At 33.4% G+C, this 22859-nt stretch overlaps 2 protein-coding genes across 4 annotated transcripts in view; one reads left to right on the forward strand and one right to left on the reverse strand.

The window, feature by feature from the left end:
• Window positions 1-8966, forward strand: part of LOC149776989 (transmembrane protein 248-like) — a 62499-nt gene extending 53533 nt beyond the window's left edge. For both annotated transcript variants that reach the window (XM_089941742.1, XM_089941743.1), the window contains exon 8: window positions 53-8966. In XM_089941742.1, the coding sequence (XP_089797868.1) occupies window positions 53-70 (18 nt within the window). In that variant the 3' untranslated portion in view covers window positions 71-8966. The remainder of the gene's footprint in view (window positions 1-52) is intronic.
• Window positions 8967-15727: 6761 nt separating this feature from the next.
• The window catches only part of LOC149776990 (5-taurinomethyluridine-[tRNA] synthase subunit MTO1, mitochondrial-like), a 281547-nt gene continuing 274415 nt past the window's right edge, over window positions 15728-22859 (reverse strand). For both annotated transcript variants that reach the window (XM_089941729.1, XM_089941728.1), the window contains 2 exons: window positions 18252-18306; window positions 15728-16037 (listed from right to left, as the gene is read on the reverse strand). In XM_089941729.1, the coding sequence (XP_089797855.1) occupies window positions 15936-16037; window positions 18252-18306 (157 nt within the window). In that variant the 3' untranslated portion in view covers window positions 15728-15935. The remainder of the gene's footprint in view (window positions 16038-18251; window positions 18307-22859) is intronic.

Genomic DNA, 22859 nt, shown 5'->3' on the forward strand with positions numbered 1-22859 from the left:
ATTGTCAGATGATTTTACTTTTAACACGAGTGTTGATTTTCTCATTTTTCAGGTTTCATCACATCCATAGTCTGCAGTCCTGACTGAATTATCACAACTTTGTGCAATAAAACAAATCGACATGGTTTATGCTGACTTCAGGGGGAATCCAGACATGTATAGAGTAAAAGGGATAATCCAGACATGTATAGAGTAAAAGGGATAATCCAGACATGTATAGAGTAAAAGGGATAATCCAGAAATACTTCTGATAGCATCTCTCAAGTTTCTTGAAAAGTTAAAGGATAATTTTATGATAAACATATCAATGCACATGTTATCACATGTGCAATGATAACTATTGAGCTATGATATTAGGTACAGATATATCACATGTGCAATGATAACCTTCAAACTCTAATGTTACATAGAAATGTAACACATATGCAATGATATCTGTAAAGTACAAAAAGTCTGGTTATTGAAACCTGCTTATTTTCCTAAACGTCCATCAAGAAATACAGGCCTGACCTGTGTGCACATTTTCTATGAACACTTCGAAACTGAAGACGTGATGTGAGAGGAGGGAGTCAGATTTACATGGCCTTTAGAATAGAACATGTAAGAATGCGTTATGTATTTTAGCAGTGTTAAAACCAAAATTTTCTAACTTTCTCTTGAAACAATATCCAGTACCAGTCTTGAATATTGCTACTGCAAGCATAATTTCACATGCAGATATTGTATTAGAGACCAACTTTTTGGCAGTTAAATCACCTGAGAATCCTGACACCTTTATGTTGACAGCTGTTAGTGTTACATTCTTTGTATGTTAACAGCTGTATACAGGAATCGGGTCTCATATTCAGGCTTTGTAAAATGTCCATAAATATTTGTTGTCCTGAATGCTTGATATTTTCCCATCCCATAATTAACACTCCATAATATGACTTTCAACACATCTGATTTGCACTAACAATTTTATTTTGCTTGTACTGATTTGACAATAACAGTTGTTCATTACTTAATGTATTTTATGGGAATGACTAATTTAAAGTGATTAGAAACCATCACACACCATGTACTCATGGCATTAGTACACAAGGATCTGCATTTTGTCCACACACACACACACACATGCACTAAAAAGGCTTTCTAATAGTTATTCTAGGTTTTGGTGAAATTTTTCAGCATGAACTCGTTTTCAAAATTATGCAGAGATGATGTCAGAATTTAAATTGTAAAGAGAAAAATCAGAAAGAAAAATTCATTAACTTTTATGTTTGCTCAGATGGAAGCTTCATATGGCAAAATATAATACAAACTTCGTAGTAAAACCAAATGTACATTGTGTATGCTATTAAAAGATACTAATGTTAATAACAAAAGTTATATTTATGTTATTATTATTTTTATTATTATAAGAGAAGAGCCATCATGATATAATCATAATGGTCACCTTTGTCATCATCATCATTGTTGTCATTTTTGTTATTGTTATAGTTATTTCATAATGGAAAATTCTAAGTAAAATTGGAAATTCTGGTGTTAACCCTTTCATCACTAAGTAACTTTGGGGGCATAGAGTCCTCAACATTAAGTAACTTTGGAGTTGTAAAGCAAAATGACTTGTGGATTTTGAAATAACTTTGCCAATTTTAAAGATACCTGGCTGGATTAGGTGTCCGAATCAAGGTTAAAAATCAAATTTTATGACTAATTGACTAAAATGTGCATATCTATTACAACTGTTAAAATACAGGTGCAAACAGATATTTTACCTGTTGTGTCAACAGGTAAAATACAAGTAATTATGTATTTACCTCTTAGAAAACTTAGAAAGTTCCCAAAACTTGTTCAATTGACCATAGATGTACTCATGAATAATTCCAGTAGCAACACAAGTCTTTCTTTCAGGTATTTGACAGGTAGAAGCTTGTCAAATTCTAGTTAAAGTTAATCGGGAGTAAAACAATAAATTTCACAAAGCTGTTTTTCTTTTATCTTCAACTAAAATAAAACTGATAACACCAGCATAATAATTGAATTTTTACAAGAGTCTATCATTTATAATGTCTGTACATGTAATATTTATTCATTTGTCCCTTGCAGACTACACAGGTAAGTCTTCACTGCCAGTAAATTTCATGGTGTCCATAATTAAAATATCATAAAATGCCTTGATTTCATCCAGGGTGAGATCTGTCCACACACCTGTATCGCCTCTGGCACGTTTGATCGTTATATTCAAATTCGTTAGACAAGGTTACCAAAAACTTCATCTGAATAGAATATTTGAAAATATCTCAAAGCTTTCCTGGAGGCATCTAACACTTGGGTGAGTCCAACTCTCTCAGAAAACTGAAACAAATCTCTTTGGTTTTCCAACTTCGTCTGAAAAAAATTACGTGGAGCGTACACTTTCTCTGGTTCAAAACCTTCAAAATCTTCTTCAACGTCATCAGTGTCACCCACAAGCGCATTTCATTGCCTCTCCAGATGCCTTCTCTCATTTTCATCCAACTTTACTAGGTCGAAATTGGTAAAATCCTCTGATAATTCAAAATCTGACACTTCACACTCATTTGATCTTTCTTCGAACTCTGCCATTTTGGATACAAATTTCACCATTCAGAAAACTCGTTAAAAGTGCCTACTTTGTTCGATATTTCTAGTTGTATACAAGCTAAACTCACGAGATAATCCAAATATAATATCTACATTACAAGTAGGAAGTTATTAGAGGTACCCCAAAATTTATAAAGTCGGGTACTATAACGTTAGAGAAGAACACTGCCCCAGACTGGTAAAGCGGTCCATAGTGTTTACGGACTTACTTTCCCTGGACTGGAAAACTGGTCCATAGTGATGAAAGGGTTAATCATATGAAGTTTAAAACTTGAATGATAGTAAGAAATTACTACACTCAGAATGGCACAATATACTTTGCTGTACATAGTTACCATATCAGTTTTACATAGTATATACCAAAATATTACAATAGGATCATTGATCTCGTATGCATTGAAATTGATGCCAAGATCGCTATGGTCACAATAGTTGGTCCTGTGAAAAATTCCATTGTTCACATATTTAAAAAAAAAGAGAACATGGAAATATATGCAGTGGTCTAATGCAATTTCTTATGGAGTCCCTTCTTTGATGTCATTGTGATGTGAACGGCTGGTACTTAATGTGTTTTGAGTCAACTGATCATTCTAAGTAACTATTTTTGATGTTTACAGTTGATTCTGTTGCAGGTAGAATTTTTTAAAATAAATGCTAACATCAAATATAATACATAAAAATTTGACATATTTGACAAACTATTTAAGTTTTTGGTTCAAGTTTTTGCTGTACGTTCCTAATATCCTAACCCTGGAAGGGGTTTCTATATTACTTGGACCACAGAATGAGAAGCTGTACCCAAAAATATCCATATCCTTCTGTCCTCCTCCTGACCTGCAGGCAAGGTCAAGTATATCTTAAAATGACATGTCTGAATCAGACACGAAGCAAACAAGTCATAGTTCTTTTTAAGATCCTGTTTATGTGTAGAGTTGGGAAGCCCAGTGAGCAGCAGGTTTATTTATTACCGCCATATTTTCTCATCTCTAATATGTGCCCAGTTACAAATAGCACAGATCTGGCATTCTATAGTATGTTGCCGTTTTTTATACCCATGATCATGCAAAAAGTTTAGAACCAGATCTGCTAAAAAGCATTGTTTGCTTTGCAGTTGGGTGAGCATTAAATGTGGGCAAATATGACAATATTTTAAAGAATATTTCTTTCATAGAACAATGGTCATACAATACTAAGATAAAAAAAATTCATACATCATAGCTGTATATTTATTGAAATTGCTGGCTTGTGAAGCCCGGATATACTGTAAATGAACATCTTTGATGAGCAACCACCTAATACTTTCACTGTTTATATGACTAGCAGATGATTCTTAAGGAGACATTCAGTAGAAAGTAAAGTTCAGCTGTAGACATTTGAAACTCTATCTGCATTTTGTTTAATCTGTGATATAGGTAGGGCTCAGGTTTAACATTAATGCACTTTGTAAAATAGGCATGTGCTGGCTCACTAAAAGTGCTCATGATTTTATTATATTGTCTGTATACTAATTTCCATTTAGAGTTTTTCATGTTGTAATCTGGGTTGGATTTCATATCATTAGTATCCATTTGGTCAGGACCTAGTCAGAGGGAGATATTTTCTTGTCATTAGTATCCATTCAGTTGGGACCTCATCAGAGGGGGATATTTTCCTGTCATTAGTATCCATTAAATTGGGACCTCATCAGAGGGGACATTTTACTATCATTTGTATCTATTCAGCTGGGACCACTTTTCACTTGTAATCTTCAATTTCATGGGCAGGCATAATTCATCTAACATAAGGAGATAACTGTCAAATGTTGAAGAACTATGACTGACCAAGAAGTTCATAGGTAATGGTTACTAGAGTAACATTTTTTAAAAAAAAGTTTCCAGATTGGTTCATATCTGTCCATCTTTCTATTGGGCACCAACATTTGGGTTTTAGTTTGCATTTTGGTCATTTTCTCAGTCAATATTTCTTTTAAGATCACAGGTTGTTATTTTTGATTCAGCTGATTTTCTCAGGCACTATTACCAGTGGAGTTACATAACTTTTTATGTAGTTGCATCATGAAGAAAACATCATCCATCTGTGAATAGTGAATAATAGGTCACTTTGACCTATATTTAATGGTTCATTGATTTGTGCTTTCCTTTATGTCAAGTTGAATTTCTCTTTAAGTTTGCATTTAGGTCATTTTCTCAGAGACTATTATTTGTTGAATCATATAAGTTGATACTTGCTGTTTCATTTTGAATACTATGCACTGAAGTGAAAAATAGGTCCCTGTGAACTATATTTCAGTGACAAGTCATTGTTGGTTAATCTTTTTGTTACCTAAGTTTCTCAGGTATTGTACCTTATGGAGTCACAAAACTTGCAATTGTGTGAGAAATACTACATTCCTTAAGTGAAAACTAGGTCACTGTGATTATGTGCTTAACTTAGCACTTAAGTCGGGTTAGGGTTTGCAATTAGGTAATTTTCTCATGCTCTTAATTGTAGAGTCTTATTGGTATTTAAATGGGTCATGTGGAGTACTATACCTTTCAGTGAAAATTATTGCATGGTTCAGAAAGTTGTATTTGCGTTTAGATAAGTGATCTGGAGCACTTTACCTTCCAGTGAAAATTAGGTCAGTCAGACCTGTATTTAACTTTAAGAGATTTTGTTTCTGTCAATTTATCCAATAGTAATAAAATGGTAATATGATGGTTGCATTTCTTTCATCTGTTGCACATTAGTCAAAGATGTTATTAATCTGTTCAGTGTTCCTTTTTATCAGATTACTTTTCAGGCTGCTTCTCGTGCCATTGGCTTGTTACCATATTTGCTTGTTTGCTATGTATTCAGGTCTTTTGTCACATGATGAGCAGGCTTTATCACAGTCTAAGGTACCTATTCTACAAGTAATGTGGTGCCTGTTATCCTAATGATTTTAAGTAAACAGCACAGACCCAGATCTGCTGTCACAGAATGAGCTTGTAGATCAGTCTATTTTGTCTGGTCTACTTTTGATTTCAAGGAAACAGTACAGACTCGGATCTGCTATCACCTTATGAGCATGTAGATTAGTCTGTGATGTTTGTTCTACTAATGATTAAGAAGCAAACATAATCCCAGAACTGTTTGCACATAATGAGCTTGTAGATCAGTCTATGATGTCTGTTCTGCTAATGATTTCAAGAAAACTGCACAGACCCAGATCTGCTGGTGTATTACGTGATGGCAATCTATGATGTTTGCAGTTGGAAATGCATAAGTAAACAGGTTTTTTGTGTGCTGAAGCATGTCAGCAAATCTCTGACATTACTAGTGTATTTATCAAATTTATATATTCATCATGCATTCCCATAAAGCTGTTTCTACTGCATCCCACTTCATTTATTGAAACATAAAAGTTGACAAGTGGTACATAATACCTTCAGATATAATTCAAAGAATTTTCATGGTTAATAAATGTTCTTGTTTGTTAAGTTGTCCTTTTTGCATAGAATGTGCCCTAAGTATGAAATCATAACTATAAAAAAGACTGGTTGTGCTTTCAAGTACCATCTCAGTACAGTAAAACCTGTGGTGAAGACCACCTGTTGTAAGAGACCACCTGTCTCAGTTTTGTTTAATATCTGATTCTTGAGATGTTAAAAAAAAGACTTGAATGAAGGGACAATCAGCTTTATGAAGACCATACTATTTACTTGCCTGACTGTGAGGTCAGGTGAGCTTACGAGATGGTGTCCATTGTGTGTTCATGAACAATTGCTTTTTTTCCATCTTTTTAATTAAAAAAACCCATTAGATAATAATAATAATAATGAGGACTTTGTATAGCACCTAATCTTTAGAAGCTCTAAGCGCTTTACAACATTAGGCAACACCTATAACATAAAAAACATAATGATATGATTACAAAAACAAACACCATGAAATTAGAAAACAAAAAAACATGCTGAAAATATTTAAGGTAGGAAACATTATTAGGTCTTTAAGTTTGTTCTTGCAGTCGAAATAAGTGAGTTTTAAGAGCACTCTTGAATGGGATCATTTCCAACTGCAAACATCATAGATTGCATAATGCACCAGTGGGCAATTCATTCCATGTTGCTGGGCCCTGGTATGTATATGCTGTCCATATGACTTAGATCATGAAGGCCTTTCATTTTTGTATAAATTGTTAAGATCTGCCATCAGAGATGGCCACTGTTATAAAAAATAGAAAAATCTTTAAACGTCTTCTAAAAAAATTGATTCTGTCCAAATTTAACTAAAAGCATCCTGACATGAAGAACTTTTACAAATGATGCTGATCCAGATATAGCTCCCATTACTAAAAAACCTTTCGGTGACTTCTCAAAAACTGCTTAACACAGTTTGCCCAGATTTCACAGAAAGCTTCCATGCATTAAGGGCTTATAAGTTCGAACAAATGTTGTCAGTCAGGTATGGCTCTCATTATTAGAAATGGAAACAGAATTTGAACAAATCTGACAGAAGGCAATTGGGCATAACATATTTTCAGATTCTGTTCAAATGATGCAAATTTTCTGTCATATATGACCAATTTTACTAAAATTAGACAATGACTTGTCAAAAACCCACTCAACAGAATTTGACAGAAAGCATCTAAACAACTTTTAAATTGATACAAATAATGCTGATCTGACATCAGTATTGCTACTTTTTAGAAACTGTTTCTTAAAAACTGTTTATCAAAATTTGACCATATTTGACAAAGATACAAAATTATGGCAGTCTGCCATCAAATATGGCTGCATTTTCTTAAAACTGAACTGTCGACAGAATTGGGTAAACAATGAAAATAGAGCTGATCAATCACCTAATATAGCTGCCACAGAGGCTAATTAGATAATTTTATTGTTAAAGAATATCAGAGATGGTTTTAACACTTGACAGTCAAAAAGAAGAAATGGTTTTATATCTACTTCCTGGAATTTTTTTCAGACTGTAGAGTGCTAGTCCCTTTTGTTTAATTCAGACTGTTGAGTGCTAGTCCCTTTGAGTGACTTGTGTTTAATTCAGACTGAAGAAACTGAGGATCTTATTTAAGTGTTCATTTCAAATTAAATTTAACAAAGGAGTTGCAAGCAAAAGATTTAAACTGAATAGCAAGTTTCATTAATTTCATTTGGAGTTACTTAAGTACTGATTTTATCTGACAAAACTATAGTGTAGTGAATAACTCTGAAATACATTTGGAATCCTGTCTTTTGCCTTACATAACAGCATTGTGTGTTACATGATACATATAGAATTATTACATCATGGACATTTTAACCCATATAACACAGTAATCACAATAAAACTGAGGTAAAATGTGGCAAGCAGTGTATCCTATTTTGTCACCCTCATCGATAGAATCAAATTCAAATCTCTGTATAGTTCTTTTAGATTTATAGGAAACTATATTTCTTGGCAGATTCTAATGTTTCTGGTCGAGAGATTTTGCCATTATTAGACATATAATAACATTTTATGACCTGTACAATTCTCTGTGTGTAAAAACTCAATAGTAAGGGTAGAGAATTCAGATCATCTGTAGTACTTCTTGCCAGTGTCAGTTTGTATGCAATGAAATTTTGGTTGTGTTACATGTTTTCCATTTGTTAGAGTTGTTTGTTTGTGTTGAAATGATGTCTTGTAACTGTATGATAAAAATAATAAATTATAGTTTCATCAAAGCCACAAATCTAAACTTAGAGTAATCTTTTACAGATACATGATCATTTGCCAAGGCTCGCCAATCCTTAAATTATGTAGATGTCCATTTTGAGTATGCCAAACAAAATTGCCCATATCAAAATTGATTTAACAACTTTGCTATCTGTTAGGAATTCAATATGGTGACTTCACTGACATCCACATGCCTTAAATCACCAGATAAGCTTGTGTATGAAAGGTGTAAACAGTACAGACATACAAAATTTCATTGTCTGTTTGGCCTTATTTTAAATTTGTTGAAAACAGGCTTTCCTGTATTATTAGTGAAGGAAATACTATTCTCCATTCTCCTTTGGTGAAAACAATGCTCCAGATGCACATAATAGATTACTTCTAAATAGATGTTAACTGAGATGTGTTGTTCGGATGTGAAATCAGATGAAATGTGCTTTTATTGTTTGTGCTTCAATTATTTAATAGCAAATTGTTTTTAATGTAGATGCACAGTGTTTACTTCATATGTTTTGTCAATCTTTACATTCATGTTACACTATTGTTGGATTTAAAAAGGATTTTATATGTAAATAATTTTCATTGGATGTTATTGTTACTGAAAATGTTCAGTTTGCAAGAATAAATATCTTCAGGATATTTTATTGTTCTTTATTCCAGAAATATACTTTGTACCATCTTAATCATGGCTTCTGTTTTACTTCCTGCACCAAGTGACCATGCTGGCATTTCTTTATTTCATTTGTGAAACTTTGGTTTTCTTCCAGTAGCTCATTTTCTTGGAATTATATTACGTACTGAAATTGTTAACACATGAAAACCGTGTTGTATCTTGAACAAGAGACTGTCCTATATTCCCCAGATCGAACCTCCAATGTATACAGCTATTACTTTTAGTGTACGTCTTGGGCAGGGCTGAAGCTAGACTTGAATTTTAGAGAGAAGTGACTCCTCCTTTTGGACAGAACAGGGAGAAGTGGAAGCAATGTAAGATATGCAATATATTTGTGTGTGAGTTCTTATTTTAATTATGTCCTCTAATTCTCAGTATGCATGTCTGCAATATTTTATTTTCAAGTAGAAACTTGTATGTATATTATAAAGACATTTTGTACACATATAAAACTTGTCATATTCATATGCACTGTATTTTGGCCATATGATAAAGAGCACTGTAGAAGCTATACACTGTAATGAACTTTAACTGATAGGAGTAAATAGATTACAGTATTGTAATTGCAAGTTAGCAACAATACTACCATTAAATAAGAATTATTTTTCTATGACAGTTCACTATAAAATGGCAGTTGAAAAATATTTTAAACTTGTTTGAAACAATCCTTGTAACATGTACCCAAGAGCAAATGCACAAGTGTCTTCACACCATATTGTTCGTCTCAATTTCTTTGTTGTCAGTAATACATTACTGAAACAATTAAGAGATAACACACTGAAGCATTAAAGTTGGCATATGAAAGAACTAAAACCTTCTTTCCAACCAAACTGAAACAACCAACATGTGAGTGCATCTAATTTTAGAAAGGGGTTTTCTTAATGTAACCACTCACATTCTATCTTCATTACAATCCATTGATAGCACTACAAATTTATGGTTTTATTAATTGTCTACATCAGGCATTGGCTAAACAGTATTTGCTTTGCTGCTTTTTTTTCTCCATATTTTCACAAGATGGGTGAAAACAGCTGGACTTGACAGCGCTTCTTGATTTCCACAATATAGCATTGTCCCATATGTTTGGGACCTGCATAATTTATATATTAATCAAGCTAACTCCCTCGTCTCTTATGAGACAGAGCATGTGAAATCAGCACTGTGGGTAAATGCCTATCCAGAATGGATTTACAAACTTTCTGAAAAGCAGAAAAAAACATCACACAAAACCAGGAGTAGCCTAAATAGAGCCAACATTGGCATGCCATATATATCTGTGATAAATCAAGTCCTAGCCAGAGTATTCAGACAACATGGGATTAAAGTATATCACAAATCATACAACTCTTAAGACAACAACTGACACGTTCACGATAAATGACAACGTGAAGGATAAAACTGAAAATTTCAAAAAATGGGGTGGTGGTTTATTACATCAAATGTAAAGATTGTGAGAAGGATTACATCAAGGAAATGGGTAGAGTGTTAGAAACCAGGATTAAAAAACACATCAGATGGAAGTCGTTGGTCATACATGAACATTCCATTATTCCCAACCAAACCAAGGTGTTTGCACCAGAATATATATGGAAAAGGAAGGAGGAGGTAATCAGAATATGACAGCAGAGACCAACACTAAACGGGGATAAGGGCCTTGAATTACCACCCATCTACACCAGTCTCCTTGTATCTGATGACCATTATAGGTCACGTCATCAACGTTAGCTGCTGATGAAGGCAGTGTGATATAGCCGAAAATTTAGAATTCTGAAGATATTTATGCTGATAAGTATGAGAAATTACAGTTGATCAAGTTAAAAAGTGGTTTGTGACCTGCCATGTATAAAGATAGCACAATTCACAATATAGGTAATGTGAATTAAAGGAAATGGATAAAGGCGAGTCCATAGACTGAAATTTATGCAAGAATAAGGAAAATTGAACAAAATACTTACCCTAAAAGCTAGAAAAATGCTCAACCAAATTTGAATCACTAATACCCTATATAAGGTGTGAAAAAACAAAATGCAATAAATGCTGATAATTCTCATGATAGCTTAAATTAATAGGTAAAATACAGAGGTATAAGCCCAACATTCATGAAGAATATGCAAACAAGAGAAATTTTAAACTTTGCTTGTTGATCTACAAAGCTAATGTGAAATCTTTGATGACATAAACAATGCAGACCTTACAGCATGTCAACAAGAGAAGAATGAAGGGGCAGTACTCGTGGGCAAGAATATGCATGGAGATCCAGTGTTTTGGAATCTTCAGGTTCATCTTAATCGGGGGATGAATTTTTGTCCTATGGTTGGAGTATATTCATCACTGAAAAATACCATCGAAGCAACAGCAACAGATAATGTATTACTGATATTACAACTTGGGCTAAAAGGAAGGATAAAGTAATTATTAGTCATAAAATGTCATTCAGTACTATGAAGCTAAGAAGTAGTTGGAATTTAAAAAAAAAATATTGATGACAGAGTATGCATAAGGTTTGGCATGGGTGGACATGCTGAATGCCTATGCCAATCTTATCATGGGCATTAATTCTCATAAGTATGGTCAAAATCTGCTCATCATCAATTATTACAATTTTTGTTTATAAATAGAAATGTAATTAATTTTTTTATAAAAATAATCTAAATTAAGGGCCATAACTCTGTAAGATATAGCCAAAATTGGTTGATGAAAATCCATGTCCAAGATGTTAAGGTGATTGTTGTTGTTGTCGTAGGGTTTAACGCCATTTTTCAGCACATGATAGGATATATATGGCGGCCAGTATTAATGGTGGGGGAAGAACCCAGGAAAACCATGGAAAGAACCACCGACCCTCGAGAAGCTACTGGCAAGCTTTCTCACATACCCACACTGGCCGATTCCGAGACTCAAACCTACGCAGACAGAGGTGAGATGGCAGTGATCCGTAACGGAGAGCGCTTTAGACCACTCGGCCACTCGGGGTCCCATGTTAAGGTGAAGTTTCACAGCAAATTTGTTTAAAATACTTATTGTATGTTGATAAAGTACCATAACTGTAACTAGTATACCAGTAGCTGAAATCGTCTTAAAATCAAAGTTACACAGACCCTTCTTTTGATGAAGGATCACAGAAAATCCGGTTAAAATTATGCAAATAATCAATATTAATGCAAGAGTTAAGGAAGATAGGAAGAGTCTTTTTGTTCACCATAAATATCATTATGTTTATTTTCAACTGTTTACTTGAAAGTTAATAATTCTATTTCTCAATTGATGAAGAACACATTTTTCCAAATGGAACAAATGCTGTATTTACTAGCTTATAACATGGATCAAATTGCAAAGAACAAAGATTGTGATCTATGTAGCATAATGTGCCTGCACATCAGGGTCTGTTTTTTTCTCTCTCTACTGATTACTCCAAACAAACTGCACAGACCCAGATCTGCTGGTGCATTATGGGATTGCAGATCTGGATCTTTAAAGTTTGCAGTTGCACTCCACTTAAAAACGAGTATATATGGTACCATATATAATTCCATACAAGCCCCAAAATTGGATACAACACTTTTTAGAACCAATACAATACATGCTTCTGTGTTACAAGCCCCAAAATCTTGAACTTGCAAAACAAATACCATAGATACTCGTGTGTAAGTCAGATCCAACTGTAAGCTGCATGGACTCCAATCTGCATAATATGCTGGTAGATCTGGGTTCATACAGTTTAATATAATCAATAAGTAGAGCAAAAATCAGTCCATTAAACCATACCTACAATAAAGCATATATCATATCTTCTTACAATTTCACATCCTAGCAGAGGGAATGAAGTTGCATTCTTCTAAGTTTGATGATTCTGATTTATTTATATTCAAAGTTAACATTTTGGAACCTAATGTTTTTTCAACTTGATGCTCAGAAAAAGGAGGGTAGGGCACGGGTCACACCAACCAGTATAACATTTACTACTGCATAACATTACAAAAGCCCCTTTCTAAAAGAAGCGCAGTTATTTATCTAATGAATTAAACAGCTCAATCTACCGTTTTTGATTTGTATATGGGAACGGGTATTATAACAAAAAGCAGTTGTAAAAAAAAGCACATATTGCACATAAGAAATTATGTAATGGAGCTAAGCTGGAAGAGTCGGTAAAAAAATATTGTGATAAATGCATTTTGTGGGTACCAGTTTTCATGGTTTGGCAAATAGTTAATTTGTTGGTGCTTAAATTCGTCATTTGGGAAAGGGTTCTATTGTTTCAACAAAAAGATCATGCTTTTCAGGCCTTTGGATGACTTGTGTGATTTGGGTTTTAATGTAGCTTTAACAATTTTTCAGTCATATCGCTACGATGTCTGCAGTGTGGCAGTTTATAGTGATGTCTAGCACTGGGGTATCATGCTGCAGACATGTAGCATGATGTCCCACCCAATCACATTATCCTGACACCAGGCCGACTAGCCTAACACTAACCTCTTAATGCTGAGCGCCAAGTGAGGTAGCTGTTAGCACCATTTTTGTAAGTCTTTCGTATGACTCGGCCGGGGATTGAACCTACAACCTCCCACATGCGAGGTGGACACTCTAACCACTAGGCAAACGGAGTGGTCATTGAATAGCTTGCAACAGTCACAGAATTCTTGAAAATTTATACCTCATTGAAAATGGTACCTTGTACAAACTGATACCTTATGGGAGACTTCACAGTATGGAAATTCAGGCATTTACGTCTTTTGTAAATAAATAGGCATCTGTGATATCAACAATTTCATGAAGTATAACAGTCATGTATTTAAAGTGAAAGTCAACATGAAAAAACAAAGCCTTGAATTATCTATTATTGCCCATAATCAATCAGATTTTAAAGGTCTTTATTAGGGTTTGTTTGTGTAGTATCACCTTTCATGGATTTTACATTGCTAAAATTGACAGGATCTCACAAATTTAAAGGTCTCGTGAATAATGATCCATAGGACCCATAAGGTTTTGTTAACAGTGATTTGTAGACCCCACAAATTTAATGGTGTCATAAATAGTGTTCCATAGGACTCCATGAATTTATATATCTCATGAACAGTGTTCCGTAAGACACCATAAATTTAGAGGTCTCATAAACAGTGGCCCATGAATTTAAGCAACAACAAAGTTCAAATTAATACAGTTTCCATTTCTGCACATAATTTTGTGTTCAATATCTATACAAAGTTTCTTCCAGAATCAAGTGTATAGTTGACTTGCTATCAAGATTTCATGACATGAAACTCAAAAGATGGCACAAAAAGACTAAAAGATGAACATCAAGATTCTACACTGGTACATATGCCAACAATGTATACCATATCCTCACTTATGAGTTGAGTCCAACTACAAACTGCACAGATTTAGATCTGCCATTGCATAATGTGGCAGCAGATCTGGGTCTGTACAGTTTGGCAGGGTAATCAGTAGAACAAACAGCATAGACCCTGATCTGCAGACACATTATGCTATTTCAAGTCAGGATCTTTGCTGGTTGTTGTTTGGCTTGACTTAAAAGCAAGTACATATGGCGATGTCTTGCTACTGTGTAGCAAAGCCTACATAAAGAAATATAAATTTTGTGGTAAAATCTACACTCTGTACATCAGATCACCGTCCATACATGTAAATGATATAAATATATATATGCTACATGAATTCATATGTTATGTATATTTGATTTAATTTAATTGTTTGTTTGTAAGTTGTAATTTTTTATATTCCATTACATGCTATTGTAATGTAACTTTATTTATTGGACTTGACATTGTCCAGAAATTCAGTTCAGTTCTGTTTGACCTGATGGTTTTTGATAAACAACTAATAATAGAAACACTGTATCTAGTTTCTGACCTTGATTCAGAACCAGTGATAGTCTGGTAAACAATTTTTTTAATTTTCTGAAATTCTTTCTCAGAGTAAGAATTATTATGTTAAGTCAAGGCCATACCAGGATGACGTGATAATTATCATGTAACAAATTTCCATTCCTTCTGGAAAGAAGAACTCTTGACCTCCATTCAGGAATCTGTTTTGCGTTGTAGTTAGTCTTATAACTGTTGTCTTTATAGAGATTAGTCAGTCGAGCTCCAAACATATGTTGTGGCCAGTTTGAGTTGAAATTGTATTTTACTGAATTTCAAGTGATTCTTTTCCTTGGAAATATATAAGAGCTCCTACAGAATTCTTGGATAAAGACATTTATTATAAGTTATACTGAATTAAAAATTGGAATATTTTCTATGATTCATCAAGAAACTGTTGACATGGCTACACTTTGAAGGTTACAACAGACATCATTGCTTTCCATTTTGGATTTCATTGGGACTCGAACTCAGTTTCATTCAGGACTTTTTAGTACTAGGACTTCTGTTTTTTAATTCTTAGGTTATTTTTGGAATTGATTCATAAAGTTCTTTTTTCTCTCTTTTTTCACTTTCATTCGATGAAAATAAATTATTTGTTAAATTTTACAAAGCTTGTTGTCTTCACTTTTTCCTGTTACTCTTTGTAAGAGCCTAGACTCATAACACATAGCTGAATTATAAAGAAACTGCTACATTTCTTGTCCCACTTGGCTATAACTGATCTTGACTTTAATGTAGTATTACTAACATCAATATCTTCATGAAAAGTCTTTGAATTCTGTGAAGCATGAGATTCAAACTTGTTACTTTTGTAATAAAAATTAGTACAAATGTTTTCTTAACATAAAATCTACAATTTTTTTTAGCAAGGAGCTAGACAACACATATCCACATTAAGATTTGTAATTTCACACTGTTAATGCCAACAAGAGAAATTTCTGCTAGATATCAGTGTTTTCACCACTATAACTGATTCCCACAGTAGGGTCAGCAGGCTTGAAATCATCCATGCATTCTATGTTGAATGTCGGCACATTTCCACAGCTTCATCAGCAGGCCTGTGGTGGGCACATTATCCATGCATACACCAGTAAACATCAGCACCTTTTATTGAGCTTTGGATAAGAATATTTGACATGTCTAAGTAGGGAAATAATGGCAGCAGGTGTGACTCCAGGAATTCTACTTGCAGCTGCAATCTGAAAGACAAAGGTGGTATTATCACATCATGAAAACTTTTGTCCTTGCATTGTTAAAGCCACTGTACAACACCTTTGTTACAATTTCTCTAAAGCCCATCTATCATTTTTTAACATCGCCTCTGGGAACATGATACAGGATTATGGCAAGGATTACTTCGAATCAATCAGCTCATGAATGTCTGGACTATATAAGTCTGAGAAAACTGAAGTTATCGCTACTCAAGATAGTTGTTGTTGTTGTGGGGTTTAACGCCATTTTTCAGCACACAATAGGCTATATATGGCGGCCAGTATTAATGGTGGAGGAAGAACCCAGGAAAACCCCGAAAAGAACCACCAACCCACGAGAAGCTACTGGCAAGCTTTCTCACATACCCACATTGGCTGAATCTTAGACTCGAACCGACGCAGGCAGAGGTGAGATGGCTACTCAAGATAGAGCAAACAGACTATACATGTAAATGGTCTGCAAAGCAGAAACCATGTACAAGTATTGTTAACCGTCACGTCATATCCTGATGCTTTACCATATGATAGGAAGTTTGTCCACTTCTCATTTTTACTAAATTTATAAATCCAATTCATTTTTACTAATTTTATATAGCCAATTCATTTTTACTAATTTTATATATCCAATTCATTTCGTACTAATTTTATATATCCAATTCATTTTTTTTTACTAATTTTATATATCCAATTCATTTTTTTTACTAATTTTATATATCCAATTCATTTCATACTAATTTTATATATCCAATTTATTTTTACTAATTTTATATATCCAATTCATTTTTACTAATTTTATATATCCAATGCATTTCATACTAATTTTATATATCCAATTCATTTTTACTAATTTTATATATCCAATGCATTTCATACTAATTTTATATATCCAATTCATTTCATACTAATTTTATATATCCAATTCATTTCATACTAATTTTATATATCCAATTCATTTCATACTAATTTTATATATCCAATTCATTTCATACTAATTTTATATATCCAATTCATTTCATAAAAGAGCCCTTTTGCTTAAGCCCATCATTTATTTATCCAGAAAAAAACTGTAACACTGACATTAATCTGGAGTGTGGACAGATGGATGGACAGACAAGCACATACATGCCAAGTCTCCTGGACTGTCTCGTAGTACTTTGCTTTTGGCAGAAACTTTTGATCTACTGACTTGCCGACAAAACCTCTCGTAAATCACAAATCTGCCAAGCATAGGCATTTCCAGCTAAAAGAACTTTCAATAAACTGTTTATGACCATCAATCAAGTTGTTATCAACCTAACAACCAATAAAATAGTGTCTCATAACAAGCACTGATGCACTGATTGCACATACTTGAGTTGTTTTCCTCATCATTTCAATATTGAGTAATGTGTCATGTATAACAATGTAATGTGCCCACTCATTGACGAGGCACATATAAAATCACAGTACTGTATGTCGACACTTACCTAGTGTGAATTAGTACTCATTTTTTTCAGAGTATACCAAAAATTTCCTGAAAAAGGGCCAAAAAATGTTTGAGTTATGATAAGTTGAATTTGTACACGATACATAGTGACATTGGCAAATTTAAAGACATCAGACCTGAATGTCTGACAAAGCTCACAGTGTACCTATAAAACATTTAATGCCACACACCTTTGCCAGCAGTTATAATGATGATGGTCTACAGGTATTGGCATGTACCATATATTCCCTAATTAACATCCCCACTCTAATTAACAACCAAATTACTCGAGTCACAGGCACACATTTTGTGTTAAACACGACACAATACCGGGGTGGCAAGTTCAAAGACTTACCAGTCCTACTTCAACCAGCTGCTGAGTGGGAAAATCTGTTAATCAACTGATCATTTTAACTGTGATATTTACAATGACTGTATTCAATGACAGAAAGACCAACAGATGTACACATGGTCATCATAAGAGTACATCAAAAGAACAACTTTAACCTTCATTATTGAGCTCTAATAAATGCCCCCACCCTAATTTGGAAAATGTAATGGCCCCATGTGCACTAACCGATGATACAATAATTCATGAGAATGCCTGAAAAACTGGTTCATGCATAATATAACAGTGAATTCATATTCTGTAGACCTATCCATTAACAAAGATTTATGATTATCCTTGCAGAAAATGCAGCTTTAAGGTAGAGGAAAAATAAAAGATCTACACTTACTGTTGGGGGACGGACTTCTGCTAACTTCATCCTGGCATCTGTAGAGATGTTCAAGCTAAAAAATATATTGTATTGATAAAAACTTCTAGTGATAACCAACTTCAAATAACTTCTTTTTTTAGCTTGTTTTATTTTCTGAGCTAATAACTTTAGCAATTAAATTTTAAAAAAAGCATATGTCGGAGTGCATGCATAAATAATAGCAAAATCAGCACAAAGCATTCAATAAATCCAAGCAGGTAAGATCTTTAATCAAAATTAAAACAAAAGGTCCAATTGTGCATGATATCTTTCACATAACAGTAACTTTATTTTTATATTTATTAGGAAATTAGTATTCATTTAGATCCTGCCTGACTTCATTGCATATTGTTTCTTTTCATTTACTGGGTCACTGACAAAGTTACCTCCTAGTACATAATGTGGTATATATCTACCAAATTTCAAACTGAGATCAAAGAACAAGGAAGGATGTGTCTACATGGTCCAGATGTCTTTAATGAGACATTATTTTACCTAGCTGTTCAATAGTTGTTGTGATAAAACCTGTACAGTTTAATTCTTTAAAGCTGGACTGTAAATATTTGGGTGAAATGACTTCCATCTCCAGTAAAAGTAGAATGAAGTTGGCAAATATAGTGATAAGTGATTATTGAAAGTTCAAAATTTTGCATTATGTATAAAAGTCACTTTCAACTTATTTTTAAAAATATTCAGGTCAGATGATTCAATTACTGATGAAATACTATTTAAAATTCATCTTAATCTGCTTATTGTATAACAGTTATGGCTTGTCCTACAGTGTAAAACATCTACCCTGATATTTGTTTTTTGATCGACCCAAACAACATAAATATCAGGGTAGATGTTTTACACCGTAGGACTAAGTTATGCAATTTTGAAAATAGATTACAGTTGAGTCTGCAAATGTTTTCAGAGTAAAAGCGATCTTTTTAGTGTTTAATATTTGAAAATTTGGATGCCATGATTATTTTAATTAGTTGTGCACTTGGATATATCCAGTAAGTCATAATTAGCTTCTGACTGAGCTCCAAAATACCTCTGTTTTCCACTTATCTTTTCGAGTATTATGTAAAAAATCAAGGGTAGGAATTCTGAGGGTAGCAATGTAATATCTGGCATATGTGAACATCACATTAGCAACAAAATTGTTCAGAGGGCATAAACTTACTTTTTAACTTTAATAGAAAACTAATTTTGGTGGAAAATATCTAAAGTAATATCATTAAAGGAGGTTCTTGGGGTTCCCTTTAAGATGCCATGGTCAACTATATGCATTTTAGTGACTTTCAGTGGAACTGCCAATGCTATATATTTCTATGTAAAAATAATGTTTACTTCCTAGCGTCACATATCTATGATTTTTAAATGGCAACTGATATAAATTAAGTATGCTGAATCTGGGCCTGGCCTAACATTATATAATTTACAATGCAGTTCAGTCCATTGACTAGCTGACTGACAATTCAATTTTTTGAAAATGAAAATCTTTTAAATTTAATAATATTTTGTACCATTTTTTGTTCTTATCAAAAAATAATTTCCATTTTGAGGCAAACTTCCACATTACTATTTATATATGTCCACAAATACGCGAAAAACTTTTCCACTACAAAGCCTGACATAGTTAACAAAAAGTGAAAATAAACAATTATTTCCAAAATTTACTGAAGTGATTATTTGAACTTCAACTTTATGCATATCTATATTGATAATGGGGAAAAATACTTCAATAAAGAATAAAGGAATCTGAACTAACTTGTGAGTAAAGCTTAGTTATGAAAAGAGTATCCCTGAGAATATGACAGATAAACAAAAATCTAACTAACTTATTCCTCATGTCATTAGGAACAATTTATTTATTTACTTACTTTGGAATAATCAGGGGCAGATAAAAACAGATCTACCATTCTTCTATTCTTGACTTTTCAAGAATTTCAGTGATTTCAATGCAATCATTTCCAGCAAAACAAAATATATGGACACCAAAAAATTATTCATGAAATGCATTTTTGAGTGCTCAAATTTCTACAGGATTTGCCATAAATATTATTATACAAGGAGACAAATGCTGCTTACTTAAATTTGTTTATCCCATTGTACAAACATCAGCTTCAAAGGCTGTGGGCAATAGTTATTTCCCTTGTACTAAACATTCTTGGGCCCAGAATGTCATGAGAGATACAAGTAAAAATATCAGTAACAATTATGAATAAATATTTTAATTTCTGTGCATGAAATCCTGATAAGAATTTTGTATACTTATAATTGAAATTAAAGAGTCTTGTATGTGGTAATTTTATACATGTGCTTATAATATACAAAATGTACAACAGTAACACTTTTCTTTGCAAAGATTTTACATTCACACATTTTTACATCACATCAAGTTTCTTCAACAAATGACAGAGGAAAAGGATGAACTGAAACAAAATACGTCCTAATCTCACTTATCTGACACAAAAATTTATTGCCACTAAAAATGTTGGATAAAGGTGACTGTTGAATAAATAGATTCAATTTTTTTCAATGACTTATGAGACATAGTTCCATTTGTGGCATCAAACATTATTGGACTATTTTTAATTTCGATAGAATAGCTTTCTTTCTAATTACAATGAACAGCCCAGATCACTGGATATACTTGCTTATAAGTCGAGTTAAACTGTTAACAACAAAGATCCTAATCTTCTGTAGCATAATGTGCTGGCAGATCAGGGTTTATGTTGTTGGCTGTACTGATTACTCCAAACAAACTGCACAGGTCCAGATCGGCCATCAAATAATGTGCAGGCAGATCTGGGTCTGTGCAGTTTGCAGTTGGGCTCATTGGCAAGTATATATGGTAATTAACTGTTATTGTAATGTTCTTAATTCGGATGGATTACACTTACGTGCCTATTAAAAGACATAATCTAATCACTCAATTTGATCTACTTCATTTTTTGACTGTTAAATTATAAATAAGTCATTAAAAACTGCCCTGAATAGAGATCTGGCTATTCTAGCTCACAACAAAAATTGAAACTTTTTGAAGGAGTTGAAATTAATTTTAGTTATCACAGTAAAACAAAAATTGTACAATATCTAGAATCACGACAATATAATTTGCCAAAATTTTAAATACACATTTTCAACACAAAATCAACATATTTTACATCCCTGAAAATAACCTGCTTTACAGTATGTCAAATCTGATTTCAAGAAATGGAGTCAGTTTAAGTGGGACAGATGCAAAAGATCTGCAAAACATGATAACCTTGATGATTATTGTTCACTACCAGTAAGTCCCTTTGGAGCTAAGCAGTTAATCTGACATGGTATGTCTTTGAATATGAAAACCAATATGGTCAACTGTATTAAATATCAACAGCATGACCTAATTGAACAATGTTGCAGTAGCAGTGGGTACTCATTGAATTCTGCAAGGCTAGTGCCATGACATATTACAAAAAAGTGTCATTACTATACAAGAGTCCCTCAAAGGAATACTCTATTGACTGAAAAGAACTTCCAGGAATCCAAGACAAGACCAATGCTATATTTTAACTACTGAGTGCTGAACCTATCTCCAATATTCTTTTGTAATAACACAATTTTCAAATTAGCTGCTACGGATGTCAAATTGGCACCAGTTTTAATTTTAGGACCAAATTTAGGTTCAAATCTCATATTCACAGAACTTCCTTTTTGGAGAAGTAACAAAAATTTTTCAAGATGACTGCCATGGTGTCCATATTGGATATCGGATTGGCACCATTTCCATCTAGGAGCTACTAGACATTATAAGAAGTCTTATGTGTAAGCACAATATCAATATGACCAGCAATCGGGGAGATGTAGCTATAACAAGAGTCTTAAGATGGCCATTCCAGTGGTCACAATAGAAGTTAGATCACTGCAATTTTCATATGCAACTAACTAGACTTCATAAGAAGTTTTTCTTATATCCCCATGCTGATATGACAATTCATTCAGTAGTGACACAATCTCAAAATGGACATTGTGGTGGCTATATTGGATGTCTGAGCAGCATCAGTTTCATTTAGGACCAACTAGATGTCAAAAAAAGTCATTTAGTAAAAAGCATATATTGATATGACCATCCATTCAGAAGGAGGAAAGATAAAATTTTCAAGATGGCCACTGTGATGTCTATAATGAATATGTACACAGCAGCCTTTTCATTTAGGACCAACTAGACATCATATGAAGTCTTCTTGTGAAAACCACATGTGATGTCAATATGACATTATGCTCAGGAGGAGTAGTGATTTTCAAGATGCCTGACATTGCACCCAAAATGTATGTCAGATTGGCACTGTTTGCATTTTGGACCAGCTAAACATCATATAAAGTCTTTAAGAAAATGAATTCAAGAGGAGTAGTAATAATACAAATTTCAAGACAGCAGCTGTGGCAGCCACACTGTAAGTCCAAGTCATTTTCATTGAGAATCAAATAGACCATGTGATGAATGGGTGTGTCAGACTGTGATGTTGACCTCAATGGGTCATGAGCATGTGTAACGGAATGAATTGTTATAGCATGATAAAAATTCATGCTAAGTATGATGAAAAACCAAAT

This window comes from Sinohyriopsis cumingii, chromosome 18 (genome assembly GCF_028554795.1).
Source record: "Sinohyriopsis cumingii isolate HCF-2022 chromosome 18, ASM2855479v2, whole genome shotgun sequence".
Classification (NCBI taxonomy): Eukaryota; Metazoa; Mollusca; class Bivalvia; order Unionida; family Unionidae; genus Sinohyriopsis; species Sinohyriopsis cumingii.